Source organism: Acanthaster planci, linkage group LG02 (genome assembly GCF_054643075.1).
Source record: "Acanthaster planci isolate LZ-2023a linkage group LG02, COTS_SCS, whole genome shotgun sequence".
Classification (NCBI taxonomy): domain Eukaryota; kingdom Metazoa; phylum Echinodermata; class Asteroidea; order Valvatida; family Acanthasteridae; genus Acanthaster; species Acanthaster planci.
In genome coordinates, this window is record NC_141778.1 from 5,646,219 (window position 1) to 5,661,523 (window position 15,305).

The window sequence follows — 15,305 nt, forward strand, 5'->3', positions numbered from 1 at the left end:
GTTACAATGTACTACATGGAATTATATGTATAGAGTACACAATCATGAAAGGGAAAACGCAGTTTGATAGGTTGATTTTGTCTTCCATTGATAACGCGTGCTACATGGCCACGGACACCAGACTTTACCTCTGCTGATGGGTCAGGAATAGCGCTCTCTGTTCTTTTGGCACAGAGCTGTCCTTTGTTCGGCGTTGTGACGGCATTGTCCTTCGTTCATTCAGTGTTGTCTCTTAATAGCTTCCGACAGTATTATTTCACGTTGTAAAGCGAGGTCAGCCAAAACTTTCCACCAGAGAGTGCACATGTGGACCAGAAACATCGGCGTAAATCCCAGGGGGATTGGGATTTATGTTCCCCTCAATTTTTTTTTGGTGGGGTGGGCTTTTGAATCATCCTCCATATTTTATGGTGAACAAAACAGTAAAGTGCATGGATTGTAAAGAATTTTTCAGTCTCCTAACAACTAAATTGCAATCAGTATCCCTCAAAAAGGAAAACAATTTAAATATCCATAGTCATGCTATCTGGAATACATAATAGCATGAATATCGACCTCTATATAGAGTCATGTTGTACCCGCCGCTTTTTAAATTCGAACCTGTATGTTACTGTTGTCCGGTTTAGGATTACCACCTGAGCGTAGTTGTTTGAGCGTTGATTGGCGCGAAAGAGCTAAAACCAGCAACAGAACCAAAATTATGCTTACATTATCGTTCCAATAGGGAGGACAGTCAAGCCAGAAAAGATGTAAAAGATTAAGGGTGGTAGGTAAAGGACGGAAGCCGCGTAGATGCTTGGTGCCACCGCACTTGCCACAAAAACCGCCAAACCATCGACGCATGCTACCAGAGCAAAAGCTGTGCCTGTCATAAAAGAGATGGTCAAAACATCTATTTCAACTTGGAGGCAAAACGGGTCTAGAGCACCGTCCGCAGTGGCGTAACTAGGGCTAAATGTCTGGGGGCACCCGGAAGTGCACCCGTTTTTCAAGACTGCGTCACGAGAAAATATGCTGCTTAGCTATAATAAGGCTAAACGCAGATTATTCACAGATTTTAGATGGGGTGCAACGGGGGTGAGGGCCACGGGCATCCGCTGGGGCACGTCAAGGTTTTAATGATACATTTACATAATACTTATTTCATGAAAAGGCCTTCACGAATCGTATAACAATTGAAGATACCAGTTCTGTGAAAGAGTTTTCATGACTTCTTGTTGCGCAACAAGTTATTTTTAAGGGTTCTTCAAATGTGATCTTACTTTAGAAGAGCAGGCATTATCTGAAGATCTGAAGTTATACCGAACTCTTGAATTTATTGCATGTTAACAATAAGTACCTAAAAATTTGGGGGAGGCCCATTCGCTTCTGAATCTTCACGGCGACGAAATCTCAGTAAAGTATAAGCAAATAAAAAGTTATCACACATTACTATGCACAAACAAAACATATCCAAAGTTACTACTTCGGATCCGAATTTCCCCTTTTAGCCCTACAAAATTATCGAAACCAAATCTGTTACGTGTCTGTATTAATCTCTACAACAGTAACTGTAATGAAACACTTTGAGTCTAAGATGGCGTCGTAGTTCACCGATGAGCATAAATATTTCCATTCCACTGTAACTTAAAGTCCCCAAACCATCCTATACGGGTTATGTACACAAATGATCGTAGAATTAAATAGGACCCTAAAAGGCTACAGTTCAAAGAATAAATCTCTTAAGAATCTACTCAGTGGGTAGTTAATCATTACCCATCCCATCAACACCACCATAACTATAACCAAACGCTCTCCTGCAATCATTACTCACCGATTTCTGTTGGATCAACTATTTTGGACAGGATTGATCGTGCCACTGGCATTGCTGTCGCTCGGAAAGCACCCATAAGATTCGCTGCAACACATCAAATTTCAGTATAAATAAACAAAAATTAAATAAATCGTTATATAAATTGAAGCTTGGATTTAGTAAGCCGAACGCAAGACCGTTGGTATTTCTGGGCGCCCTCTCTCCTTTAGTGTCCAAGGATTAAGTCAGACCAACGCTCACTTCCAACGTACACAATATGATCATTAACACAACAGTCTGCCCGCCGACAGAGCCCACCCTCTACGTACAGTCCATTGTCTAGGGAGTACCCCTCTCATTACACGACGGCACGTACGGCCTTTTGTTTGGGGATTTTTGCTTCCTACTCCTTGATTACCTTAGGATCTCCTGGTGGGCCAGTCAGTATTTTTCCATGACATCACGCCAATATGACCCATCAACTAATTTTTATCACCCTATTTTATAAGAAAGGTAAAATTGTGCCGAAATTTTTACCCCAGTGTACCACAGTACACTTCCCGACCCTATGCTATTGCTATTCATCCCTAGGTCATCTTGTGCCATACATTTTACCCTGCCCCTCATTCCTATTCATATCTTTATGATCATAATTATTATGCTTATGCCGATTGATGTGACCTTTTGCTTTTTTGTGGCAAAGGTCAAATTGTGCCAGACTGCCCAAGGTCAACCTTTACCAGACTGCCCCCCTAACTACTAATATTGATTCCACGATTTTTTGGTCAAAACCGAAAACTGTCCACTTGGTCGTCAGGCTCTGTGAAGGTCAATTACTTACCAGCGTAGATCAGCCAGGTTGTCCGAGACACACTCATTACAATATTGAAGGCGAGAAGGCTCAGACAACTGATTTGCATAATCCAGTATTCCCCCAAGCAGATAGCAAATAACTTCGATCCAGCAACCATTCCTATGGAAAAATGGATCTGATTTTAACATGAACTTTTTAATGGATGAGGTATTGGGCGGCACTTGAGTTGATTTCCAAGTGTTAAATGACGTTTTTCTCATAGCGTGCTTATTTGCCCAGGCAATAACAACTCACCGGCAGACGCGATGAGAAATCCGAACGCCCCAGCCAAGCCAGCGCTGAGAGCATCCCAACAGAAAGGCGCTGCTGAGCCATACAAGATGAAGATGGAGATGGTGCCGTTGATGTTAATGGTGATAACAAATAGGAAGAAGTCTAGGAGAAGCATCTGCCATCGGCGGCCGTTCTCATTGAACTTGAGAAGCTTCACCATACTCCTGCCAGCTTCTCTGAGCCCTATGCGATGGTCGGGGATGTTGTCACGGTCTACAGTCTCAATCAGAATGCCTGGGACGGCAATATAGATTAGGCAGAGGATATTGCACCCAAAAGCTATTAGCAATGGAGGGAGAGGGCCAACATCACGTACCAAGTATCCGACACCTACTTGGACGAAGCCACTTAACAGTAAGAAAATCATCTCAGCCAGCGCAATCCGTAGAGTTCGTTTGTTCTCTGTCGTAATGTCGACAATGTAGGAGATGCAACCAGCGAACAGTATCCCAAAGCTACCTGTCGACCCCAGTAAAACCTCCCCGACAAAGAGTACTGCGAGAGGCAGTTCCCCGTAAATGGTTGCTATATAGACTGCCTCCTGGAAAATGTAGCCAAATAGTGGGATTGCAATACACATTTTCCTGCCTAACTTGTCACTTAAAGTGCCCAAAAGAATCGACGCTATTAGCATCGGTACACTTCCAGCCATGCTCAAGTACAGCAACCAAAGGGAAGCGTGCAACTGGATGTCGTCCTCTCTTGCTTTGTATTCTGTGTCGTTGATGTCGCATCCCGAGAATTCCTCAAGATTGGACATGTTATACATCAGTTCGCCAAGCCGGCTCTTCAAGTAAAAAGGCCGAACGAGACCCATGGAATTAGAGCCGACCACGGCCAGTGCAATCACGGGTTCTACAGTCACCCATCGGCGCTGAGCTCGCTCGCGATTTGAGAGCTTTCTTTCCTCGATATCTGCACAACACTCCTGAAGTCCTTCCTGTCTATTTTCCGCCATTTCTTTTCTAAATTCGATTTATTTCTCCTGGGCATCAAGAGACACATTTGACTCAGGGTAAGCCCACGACTGATATCACTGGCTATTGAATAAAAATGGACTTCGTACATGAAAGAAGAGGTCTGTATGTAGTGGCGTGGAGCCAACGCTGAACAGTTGGGTTGAACCATGTAAATTCTTTTAAAATTTAACAAAGCCTGTTTCATACCTCACATTGGGACGATCTATATTTGTGATTGTACGTCAGTTGCCATCGGTCAAGTGGTACGTTCAACACACTATTTCCAATGACGTACATTATGAGATTAGATCTTACTGATTTGTATTGACGTGCATGTCACCTTCGCGCAGGGATGAATGTTGATCAGCTGATGCATGAGCTCTGACCTATGCGAGACTGAGAAGGACAAAAAAGAACAGCTTTTTCAAAATTCAGAAGTGAACTGAAATGATTTGATTGTGCCTAACAGTCTTGTTGTTTCGATCCCAGATGAGTGTTACATGATGGTAAAAATAAAATGAAATGGAAACAGTAACATAGGTCTATTAGATAGGTATGGCTTATCTGCAGTGAAGCAACACAGTCAAAAGCTTCAAAACCGTTATGCAAGTCATTCTCCAAAAACGAAACCGAAGACAGTAAAAGAGTTCTGCGTAAAAATGACTTTTATTACATTCATTTATCATAAACCATGATTAATTGCGTACTCCAATCCATTTCGAAATAACAATGTGGCACACGGTAGGAGTCATTTGTATTCACAGAAAAGCTTAGGTTTTAAAAAACAAAATTTTGGTCAAATGTATATCAAAGATTAGATCTTACCAGGACGTTCCATTTATTTTTGCATGAGCATATCCGCTCTGGGCGGAATAAACGAGAGCGTATTTTTTGGTACTCACCGCATAGGCGGGCGTTTATAACTGAGATCAATGGCGCGTTTGACGAGAAGCACGCTGAGGCCCCTAGGCGTAACGAATTTATTCCATAACCCTATAAAATCCTCCGATTTCAATATGATTTTATATACACCCTAGGGGGTTGGGGTTAATGTATGGTCTTTGTGTACACGTAGAACGTGTGCAAGAACCAACTGGGGAAAACTGACAACCGTCTGTCTTTCTTTTGCCGCTTAGGGTGCACTTCATGCTCGGGGCGGATTGACGTCTGCTTCCATCGGTTAAGGGGTACTCTTGATACACTCTAGTCAACAATTTCTTCTGGAGTTACGTTTCACGTGATTTTTCCTATCACCTCGTAGACCCTTTTGTTGTTACTGTGCATTTTCAACACGTGTGTAGTCTCCGTAGCTCGGTTAACAAGTGTATGTGTGTTCAAATTTCTTTTCTTCCCCCTGACGGACTTTTTGTTTTTTGTTTTACTAAGAATACTTCTTAGGTGAGTAGGAAAGAAAGTAATGGGTATATACATTTATCAAATTTCAGCGCCAGAAAGCAACGCCAATAAATAAAAGCAAAGATGTCGGGACTGTGAGTAAGGCTTTTGATATCTTTTCTCCCCAGCCGCGTTTGCCTTTGAATTTGTACCCCCTCCCACCAAAAACTGGATACGCCCCTGTGTTGCAGAGCAAAGCCTAAGTTCTTTCTAGAAATCTTGTCCTGATCGTCTGTTCTCTATACCGTATAAACCAATGGGATAAGGGCATTGTTAATTTATAAATATATTACAAATCTTCAGAAATATAGAATCGGTGAAATATGCGCCACAGTCAAACTGATCATAATAAAATGCCGCATCCAAGTCTAGGCCAGCACCAACATGATATAGGACTGCAATACCCGCCCTGTTCGTAATGTGCCTTGCCCAGCTTTCAGGCCTTGCGCAGTACTGTCTGTCTTTACAAAATGACACGATTAAGATCTTTTCTAATGACTCCCCTTTAAGCGTCTCTCGGTTGGTTATTAAACAAAGACTCGTGCACTGTGAATGCTATTGTAAAATTATAGTACCATCAAAGGGAATACGGGGTTTAGCTAGGATTTAAAAGTTTTCTATGGTGCACGAGGTTTATAAGAAGATAAAAATCAGTATACTGGCGAAACCGGACCCAACTTTCCTAATCAAGTGGAAATGTCATGTTGATTGGCCGTCAATGGCAGGCACCCCGTCTGCCCTATTCCGCGTATTCTTTAGTAAAGTAGTGATAAGTTACCTTTTTAAGCCTGAGAACAAATCTATTGGAACAGAACAGTCGTGGAGTGTGGGAAGACACTCTTTATTTAAAAAGTCTTTAACAGTAACAAATATTGTTTTGTTTCGATACTTTTAAATTTCAGTCAGACCTATGAATAATACCTATGAAAATAAGTCTTCGAGTGGTTCTCCAGAAAAAAAGGTGGTGACATAATTCTAGACCATTCGTCTTGCAGACCGCAGAGTTACTTTAGCGTTGAGATGTACACGCACCTATACTACTCGTTTAACATTTGTCACTTGTTACTCTGCTGCATACTCTCTCCTCGAGCGAACTCGTTCGAGTTCTATGTCGCACTTTTATGTCCTGCGTATCACTTGCAGACCTGCCGACATGCTGTACTCCTTCCTAAGGTCAGGCATTACCACATAATAGATTAAAATTTGAAATGAACTGAAGACTCATTTAAATACCTTTTAATCTATTGTGTGGTAATGCCTGACCTCAGGAAGGAGCACAGCTCGGTTGCTGGTCTGCACTCATCTCCTACGTGGAGGAGAGATTTTTGTTTGTTTCACCGTGCCCCTAATACAGTCTCGTAGCTGAATATAATGTGCTTTCAAAGTCCAAAGGGGATCAAGTTCGTCAAAGTTCGAAGCTTGCACAGGTTTGAATGCTGTGCATATATGTCCACACTGGTTCAGATGAAGTGCCATTATCCCACACTTTGCCGACACATTGCTTGACATTCAACGCAAGAATGGGATTTGATCCTCCCTGCAAAGGGTTCGCCACCATCGTCAGGAGACATCTGGGCATTATTTTAAAATGGCGACATCTTCTGCTCGCCTACCTACATCACAGGTCGGGTTTTTCAAGACGCAAGTACATGGGAGATGTAGGATTTCGGTGACCTTAAGGGTGATAGTATGAAAGTCCAAACTTTGAAGGATATACCAGTGTGAGTAAAAATGTGTGGTCGTTCGTTTTTCGGAAGATATTAGGATTTAAAGTTTGTGACAAATCTGCAGTTAGGATTTTAGGCACGTCCTGTACTGAAGTAACGTTGTGATGTCGACAGCATAAGACAAACTGTCAAAAGAGAGCCATTTACACCTGTGAGGCTAAATGACGTGTGGGGCTACGTGTGACGATTACTCGCATAGGATTATGTGACGTCGCGGAGTCGACAGCAGTAACTTCTCGATAGTTTTATTTCAATGAAATCCACGGTTTACATTGCCGAAGAGGCAAAATACTAAAGGTAAATGTACTGATTATTCTTCGCGGTGAAAAACGCTCTTTTTAATGGGCTAAAGCACCTGCCATGCTTGTCCATCAGCAGATGGACCCGCGTATATGCGTGTTCGCCCACTCACAACGCCCTGTAGCTCATGAAATTTGCACAATTACAATATTTTCGATTTGACTGTTGAAAAGGCCGCCGTGTTTTTCTGGATTTTTCTCAAAGAAGTTAACTCAAACACGAAATAAGTAAGACAGTGGAATGAGAACTGCGGTTAATATTATATTCCTTATTTTTAATCAGCCAATCTTGTGAAATTACGACAAAAAATCAATGCTGTAACCTTCCTTTAAATCAGTGCTTATACGCCCTTAACTTGATACGTACGTCCGGCGTAAACAGAATGGGGGCTCACAGTTAATTAGAGTAATTAAGAAGTGCGAGGGAACCCCAAAGAATATTTCTGGGCTCAACTCAGATCAGAAGGACGAATCAGTCTTGGTTTCAAGACAGTAAAAGCATATTTTCGATGCTTCTGTAAGCTACTTGCAGAATAATATTATGCAACTGAGCACCGACGTTATTTTTGCGGGCGAATTGCGCCACAGTGCGCCAGGTTGAGACAAATAATTCATGTCACGTGGTCGACAATCCATAGATCTGATGACGGGGATTTAGTCGGGTGTCGGGCACTAGGTGAAAGCTACTCACTGCGTGGCCTTATTAATTGTGGGGGTTTTATAGTAACAACATATTAATGGAAAAGGTATAGGCCTATTACACATTCGCCTGTAACAGCTGCAAGCATGGAGTCTTCATACTCGGTCTGAACTGTGGTGATTGTTCCATAACAAAATGAAGCACGATAAATTAAGCTGATTACTGTTGAAGGAAGACGTTTCTTTAAAATCTAAAATTTAACCTCTTCCAGTGCAGCAAAATACGTACTTTCTCAGCTAGATGATGTAGTTTGCTTCTCTTTTCTAGTTTTACAATGAAGTAATATTCATGATCAATAATGCACGCGCGACAGCTGTGCATAAAATCGTCTTTGCATGAACCAATTATAATTTCAATGCAATACAGTTGAAATTAAAATGACTTTTTCCCGTCTAAATGTATGCTATACAGAATATAACGAACCCCAATTCCATTACTAAACACCTGTAAGCCTATTCAGTTCTTCACTTGAAAATTTGCCATACAATGGATCAGAGTGTAATAATTAGTAAAAGTGGGGTAAAAGATTGAAAAAAAGAATCAACACGATACGGATACGCAATCCATCATGTCCTTCAGTCTCTCATTCCTTCAGTCCTTGTTAATCAGTATAGTGGACCCAGTGGAATCAGTAAAGGGTTACTTGTCCCCCTTTTTTCAGTTGACTGTACTCGATAATTTAAATGACAGATACGTTCCCTCTAAATGGTGGAATGTACACGACTGGCTCGTACGGTATTTTTGGGGTTTCCCTCGAAATGCGCTTGATGCCCCCTCTCTGATATCTTCCACGCCCACGTTTGTTCCTAAATATTTGATACGGCATTGTACGCGCATGAAAAGCACCGTAGAACGTCCAAACGTTTAAGATACCGGTAATAGAAACAAACTTCTGAAATTTATCGTGCTTTATGGTGATTAAGCTTTAATTTTAATCTGGTATTATTTTCAACAAGCGTGGACCTACCTTTCCGTCTGTGAAGCTAAGGAGGTGAAACTCTCAAGATGGGGTATAGGATATATATATATGCACGGTCATGACTGATTGGTGAATAAATTCACAGAGCCGTTTTCGGGCGCTATTCAAACCCTACATCTAAGCACCTAGATAAAATTGTTAAAAAGTCATCATAAAAGGTTTTTCTTCCGCCCTTGAAATTACTTTACCTTCGTAGCAATCTGTGACAAAAGCAAACACAAAATGTCTACAGAAAGGAATACACAGCTCACTAATCTTAGACTAGTCTGTCCGTTTTACAAGTCGAACGGCTTGATGAGTGCAGCTCACGGAATGTTTTTACTGCTTTCAGTCACAGAATATAGATTTGAACGCACTGTTAGCCACTGAATCAAAGGTGAAAACAGTACTATATGCACCTGCTGAGGTCTGATGGATGCCACTGGCCATGGTATGTTCCAAAGTTCACGGCTTGTTTTACATCCATTATAATGTGAGCGTGCGTTTACCCGAACGTGTGTCAAACTATGAACATAGTAGCAAAACCTGCATGACGAAATGGTAGAGACCTCATTCACCCTAATCCTAGCACTATATGGAAACTACAAGTACTCTGGCCTTTGTCTGCATTTTCAATTTTGCAGAAAGTATTAATGGACTGTTTGTTTATTAATTATATAGACGTATGCTTAAGCTACTTGGAGGTTTCACAAAACCGAAGTTCCCCAAAAGGAGCGAAACGTAAGTACATGTACTTGAAGCCAAACTGAGCACATAAAATAACTACTGGCCTTTGTATAAAGAAAAACGTGCACGGTCCGGTGAGAAATTTAGAACCATTTAACACGGTATATTGAGGGAGTTTAAATTCGACCTATAGCTTACCTGTGTTACCTCTCAATATTCCGTGTTAATGTTCTAGTATGAATCCGTACTCACTACAAGTTTACAGCGTGTTCAGTGGAAGGCTTTATGGCATCTTCACGTCAAAACCACTTTATTTCTATTTTGATGTAGGCCTATCCTACTTGTAGATTTTTAAGTCTGTGTAACTAGCTCTTAATCAGTACAGTGGTAAAATCTTGAAATTCCCTTCACTTAAATCCGAAGCAAGTGACTTATTTTAGTTTCTTCTTCAAGTGACTAATGATGTTTCTCTTTTGAACATCACTGTAGTTAAGCATCGACAACATGACATTGAGGTTAACCTCGGGCTGGATGTCAGATAAGTAGTAGTACACCGCACTCTTCAAAATCTCAACCTGGGAACAATTGAATAAGAGTAAACAAAACCTCCTTAATTAAAAAGGACCATAATGGCAGTGTATGGGTGTTTGAGCCAGACATCGATCGATTTGACTGAAATCTTCATAATTATGATCAAAGGGTGATGTCGTTTACAGGAGGCAAGGCAGAAAGTTTTATCTGGAATCTGACAAGCTCTCGTTGTGCTAGTATCACTTGGAACAGTTGTAGCTTCGAGGAAGTTTTGCTCTTAATTCAAAACAAACTTATTGTAATGACGAAAAATGATCGAACCAGTATAGTTGTAGGTCCCAGATGCAATGGGTCACCATATTTCTTCTGAGTCAATGTTAGCATGGCACGCACTCTTCAATGGAGAAATGATACGCAGTTTGATCTAACATTTTTACAATTATTTTTGAAAGCATGACACTACATAGCAGGCGTCTCATTCTACTCGTTGCTTGCAGCTTGGACAAACATTTTGTGCTCCCTATATAGCAGTGTTGTAGTCGAATACTTTCCGAGTACCAACGTTCTCCGCAAAATACTGAACTGGGTAAGAGGGAATAAAGCCAGAGTGCACAGGCATTTGATGGTAAATGTGCAAAGGTAAGATTACAAATAAATGTTAGACTTCAGACACTCCCAGTTGTGTAAAATTTCAGTTTTAAGGAAAAAAGTAATCGGAAAGTACTTGGCCGAGTACTTTCCGATTACTTTTGTCCAAAAAGTTAATTTTAATCAAACAGTGATGGTCTGAAGTCATTATGTTGCTTTGTAATCTTACCTTTATGCACGTACCATCAAATGCCGATGTACTTCAGCTTTGTTCCCTCCTAACTAGTTAAATATTTGGTAGAGAGCTTGGTTCTCCAAAAGGACTCAACTACATCACTGCTATATACCAGAACATCAACAACTATACCTGTGCTGCTGAATCTGTATCTAACTGAGGCGTCTTGTGGTAGACATCCTCCCGAAATGTTTGTCGTAGTTTCTCCAACTCCTGCTCAGTTTTTTCCAATTTCTTGACGAGGTGGCGGGTCTGTCCATCTCCGTTCGGGGCTTTGGCGATGGCCATGCAGACAAGATCTTCCTCTTGGTCGATCAGCTGTGCCTCTCGCCCCTACGGTGTGCAACGCACATAAACCGGCCCCCAAGTTAGACGGGGTGAGTCATGACATTATCGGTAGACAGCGTAAACACGACGGGAGTAACTTATCACAAGGGATCACTGTGGGACGTGCAATCCGAATATGCCACTGGAGTCGGCCACGGATGGCACAGATTGATCTGCTGCACTACAAAAGGGTGTTAGTAAGCAAGCTGGTAGAGCCGCTAGTTGTGTAAAAAATCACTCGCCCAAACACCACTCTGCCAGGCACACGACGATTAGTAATCATTGGTTTCTAAAAAGACAATTATTTCTACATGATCCAATTTACTGTGACACTTTTTAAATCCGGTATAAATCCAACAATTATACAACAGTCGTTGACCTAGTGAGAGATAGAAGGGAAAGTATCAAGTCCTCGATTCCTTGGCTTCGTAGGATAAAATATTTTCTACAAGTTAGCCTATCTTAACGGGAACTGTTTAAGCATCGTAAACTGACATTAATTCAACCTAGAAATCCGCTCAAGCTTGTTGACAGTTCGGCGTGCTGCTGTTTTCGACTTACATTGCGTTACACAGAAAGGCTGTGCCCAATGCGAGCTGTATTATGCTTACCAGGCATCTGCACTAATATGGGTACAGTATGAGATTTTTTTAATGAAATTTTATGAGCGACACCGACACTCTGAAAATAGGTATACCTTTATGAAAAAATAGGTCCGAAGACTTGGTCGATTTTTTTTCGTGTTTGTGGGACACAGTTTAATTTCCCAAATGTATAATTCAAACGATCTGCGGAGACCCCGTTGATTATTACATGTATTTCCATGCTACGGTCTTAACTTGTAACAGACTATGCTTTCATTTAGTTCGCCTCGACAGATTACTGTTGCATATTGCATGTCATCTTTGTAACTACCACACCTCAGGAAATTTATTAAAAAAATATGCAGGTTAGGCGCGCGTTGTGGCCAGGAATGGTCATGCTTGGGGCTTGGAAGGGGCGCCAACATGTAGGCCTAAATTTCCCAAATGTGTCATTCTTTTCGCACACGTAAAAAGCTATTGAACAGCACGAAATCAGTCTGAAGCGTTTTTATATTCGAATCTTTAAGCATTCCGTGACGCCTTGCTAAAGAGGTCCTAATTTCTCATAAGCAGCGATTATGAGGGGTTAGTTCGGGCGATGAAGACACTGTCTTTCACGAGCGGCCCGAAGAGGCCTAGCCTCAGATGGTCTAAGACTGTTCGTTCCAGCAACCTTCTCAGAATGCATGCACCCTATCGGCAAGCACTAGATTGATATACTTTTTATCTTCATTGAAAAACGTAGCTTTAAAATAAGAGAGTTCTTTTTACTTCTTCATATCATGCTACTCCTGGCAGCACTTACCTTCTGGTACATCTCCAGGTATCGTTTCTGATGCAGCGCTTCTCTCTCTTCAGACTCTCGCTGCATCGCTTCAATCTGCTCCTTCAACGAAGTGGACATCTTCTGCTGATCATTCAGTGATTCTGACACTTCGAGTAGTGATTTTTTGCTCTCTTGCAGATGCATCTGTAGATTCTGATACGCAAGGAGGGAGTTCCAATCTTAAATTTTGTTGCAAAAATGTGTCCAAAAGTATTTTGGTGCTTTTTAATGACTGCATTACCAGCTTCCCATTCCCCAATCTTCAAGATAACTTGTGCTCTCCATGATTTCCATCGCAAACACTGAGCTACTCTTCGGCACCAATACACCGCGCCTTCCACTGGGCATGTCGTTGTCATTTATGTTGACATAAAAATGAACTGATACTTTCTGTAACCGCGCTTGTTAAAATGTACACATTTGGTAAACATTGTTTTATGGTGTTCAAGTCGATTTTACCTTCATTTCAATGAGGAGTTTTCCCATCTCTGTATCTTTCGCTTTTCCTAGTTCTTCTAAAGCATGTTGCTTTTCCTCCTCAAACTGCCTTATTCTGTCTTCTTTGCATGACACCGTCTGCTCCAGTTTAGATATCTGCATGCTCAGATCCTTGTTGAGTCTTTCCTTTTGCTGGAGTGGTGTTAGATACTTCTCTGACGGCGTGTAAATCGAAAAACAGTCATGGCTGGAACCTTTCCCCCTATTTTGATTTGTGGGCAAGGAATCACTGTCGCGCATCTTCACGCGGCTTGCTGATGGCAGAGCTGACTTCAAGGTCTCTCCGGCATTGGGGGCCGGGTGTGCCTCCATCCTGTCTCTCTCGGAACTGTCGTCGCTGCTCGTACTCTGAGAGCGCAGGGCATTGGGCAGCAGGGCATTGGGCAGCGATGTCCCTTTCCCTGGCCAGGACACGGGGCTTGTGGGTTTTTCGCTCTTGAGGCTGTTCTGCCGTCTGACATTCGACTTGTGAGGGGAGTTCATCTCGGTGACCGAGTGCGACTTGCAACGAAGCTGTGAGGCTCTGGTCTCTCTTGGCCAAGTGGGAAGCTCACGTCGATGTTTTGTGGTTGAAGCACCATCGCTGTTATTGACAAGGGTGTTGGAGTGCACGTCAACTGATTCCAGGGTATTCTTTAAGTTCTCACTGGCATCTATAAGGAGAGGAGACGAAAAGCGAAGCAAGCGGGCTAAAGAAACCCGAGGAAAAGCAATCGTTTTCTCTACCCAGCTTGGGGGCGTGTTACCCGCACCTGTCCGAACTTTATTTCTGGGTGACCATAGTATCGCAACAGAAGAAGTATCAATGGTTGAGACAATCTAGTATCCTTTAGAATCGCTCCCTTAATTACCTCAAGCAAGCCCTGGTCTTTTTCACTTAAATAATTAGAAATGAGAAATTGAGAAATAATGAGAAATTACCTGAAAAGTCGGAAACGTGAAAAGCACATCACATGCATTCATTATCTGCTTCAGGAATAGTTGTAATGTCGCAGTGTTATAGAAGAAATGTTACAGTCTATCATAAAATCTCGTACTGTAAAATCGAAGTGCTTCGGTTTTGCTTGTAATGTAACTTAGACAACATCTGCAGAGCAACAATAAAGCTTCCACGCAGCTACCGCCGGTGACTGTGACCTTTCGGTTCAGACGCTATTCTTATCGCCTTGCGACAATATTGATTTTCTGTCCGCCCAACAATGACAAATCATAAGCCTTTGAATTGCGGTATTTACAAAGAGACTGAATATTGATAGCGACTTATGCCGAATTGTACAGATCTCACTGTGCAGTATGGTTTGTAAATTTAAAAAGAGGGAAATAAAATAAAGGATAAAAGAGCACTTTAACACCTGAAATAACTGAAGCCCTTGTAAATACCAACAATTGTACATGTAATCTGACGTAGTTTTTTTCAATATATTGTAATGGCGTGAATATCATTACCCCCTTACTACACCGTATGGTTCTGCTGTCTATTTTATTGCGAAGTTGCATTTGCATAAAGATTCATAATCAAAGTCGCTCCTGCATTGTAAAGCAGCAGAACACATGTATACAACATCTTACCTTTGCTGTGTACATTTCCATTCAGGCCATCAATTAATGAGCCTCTGTCCTCCTTCCCCGTAACCGGACAAGAAACCCCACTGCTTGTAACGTCCTCATTTTGCTGCCGTTTTTCTCTACCATCCTCGAATACGCTGTCGCTGATCGTCTCGGGCCTTATCTCATCACGCCCTGCTTTCTCGTCTTGCCACGCCCTTTGCGGCAACCTGCTTCGCTCATCCACATCTTGATCAGTGTCAACACTATGTTTATTTGCCTCCATGGCGAGATATCACCATATGTTTCACAAATCAACCGGGTTTACACACCGAGTACTCTGAGCTATCCACACGCCTACACACGGGCCCTGCGACTTGACAGACTGATCCAAACAATAATGCACGCCCTCTATGTTAATCATTACCCAGTCACGCACTTCTGCAATGCCTAACGTTGAACGCTATGCATCTTGCGTTGCTTAGCAATGTAGTTATACAGTCATAT

General features: G+C 41.9%; 2 protein-coding genes across 2 annotated transcripts in view; both read right to left on the bottom strand.

Moving 5' to 3' along the window:
- The window catches only part of LOC110986210 (proton-coupled folate transporter-like), a 14,783-nt gene extending 10,761 nt beyond the window's left edge, over positions 1–4,022 (bottom strand). Inside the window, exons 1-4 of the mRNA XM_087133193.1 lie at positions 2,901–4,022; positions 2,634–2,765; positions 1,814–1,897; positions 709–865 (exon numbers count right to left, since the gene is read on the bottom strand). Of these exons, the coding sequence (XP_086989319.1) occupies positions 709–865; positions 1,814–1,897; positions 2,634–2,765; positions 2,901–3,897 (1,370 nt within the window). The 5' untranslated portion in view covers positions 3,898–4,022. The remainder of the gene's footprint in view (positions 1–708; positions 866–1,813; positions 1,898–2,633; positions 2,766–2,900) is intronic.
- Positions 4,023–7,568: 3,546 nt separating this feature from the next.
- On the bottom strand, positions 7,569–15,176 carry LOC110986202 (uncharacterized). The gene is made up of 5 exons (XM_022247896.2): positions 14,823–15,176; positions 13,215–13,906; positions 12,735–12,908; positions 11,151–11,351; positions 7,569–10,239 (listed from the first exon to the last, which is right to left on the bottom strand). Exons 1-5 carry the CDS (start codon positions 15,082–15,084, stop codon positions 10,096–10,098), a joined length of 1,473 nt encoding a protein of 490 aa, XP_022103588.2. The 5' UTR covers positions 15,085–15,176; the 3' UTR covers positions 7,569–10,095.
- Positions 15,177–15,305: the final 129 nt, after the last annotated feature.

Bases quoted from the DNA above. Each gene is read 5' to 3' on its own strand.
- LOC110986202 (XM_022247896.2), bottom strand. From the start codon at position 15,084: ATGGAGGCAAATAAACATAGTGTTGACACTGATCAAGATGTGGATGAG. The intron at 13,907-14,822 runs GTAAGATGTTGT...CTCTCCTTATAG, and splicing joins TGGAAATGTACACAGCAAAG to ATGCCAGTGAGAACTTAAAG. The intron at 10,240-11,150 runs GTATAGTTGTTG...AATTGTTCCCAG, and splicing joins ATACAGATTCAGCAGCACAG to GTTGAGATTTTGAAGAGTGC.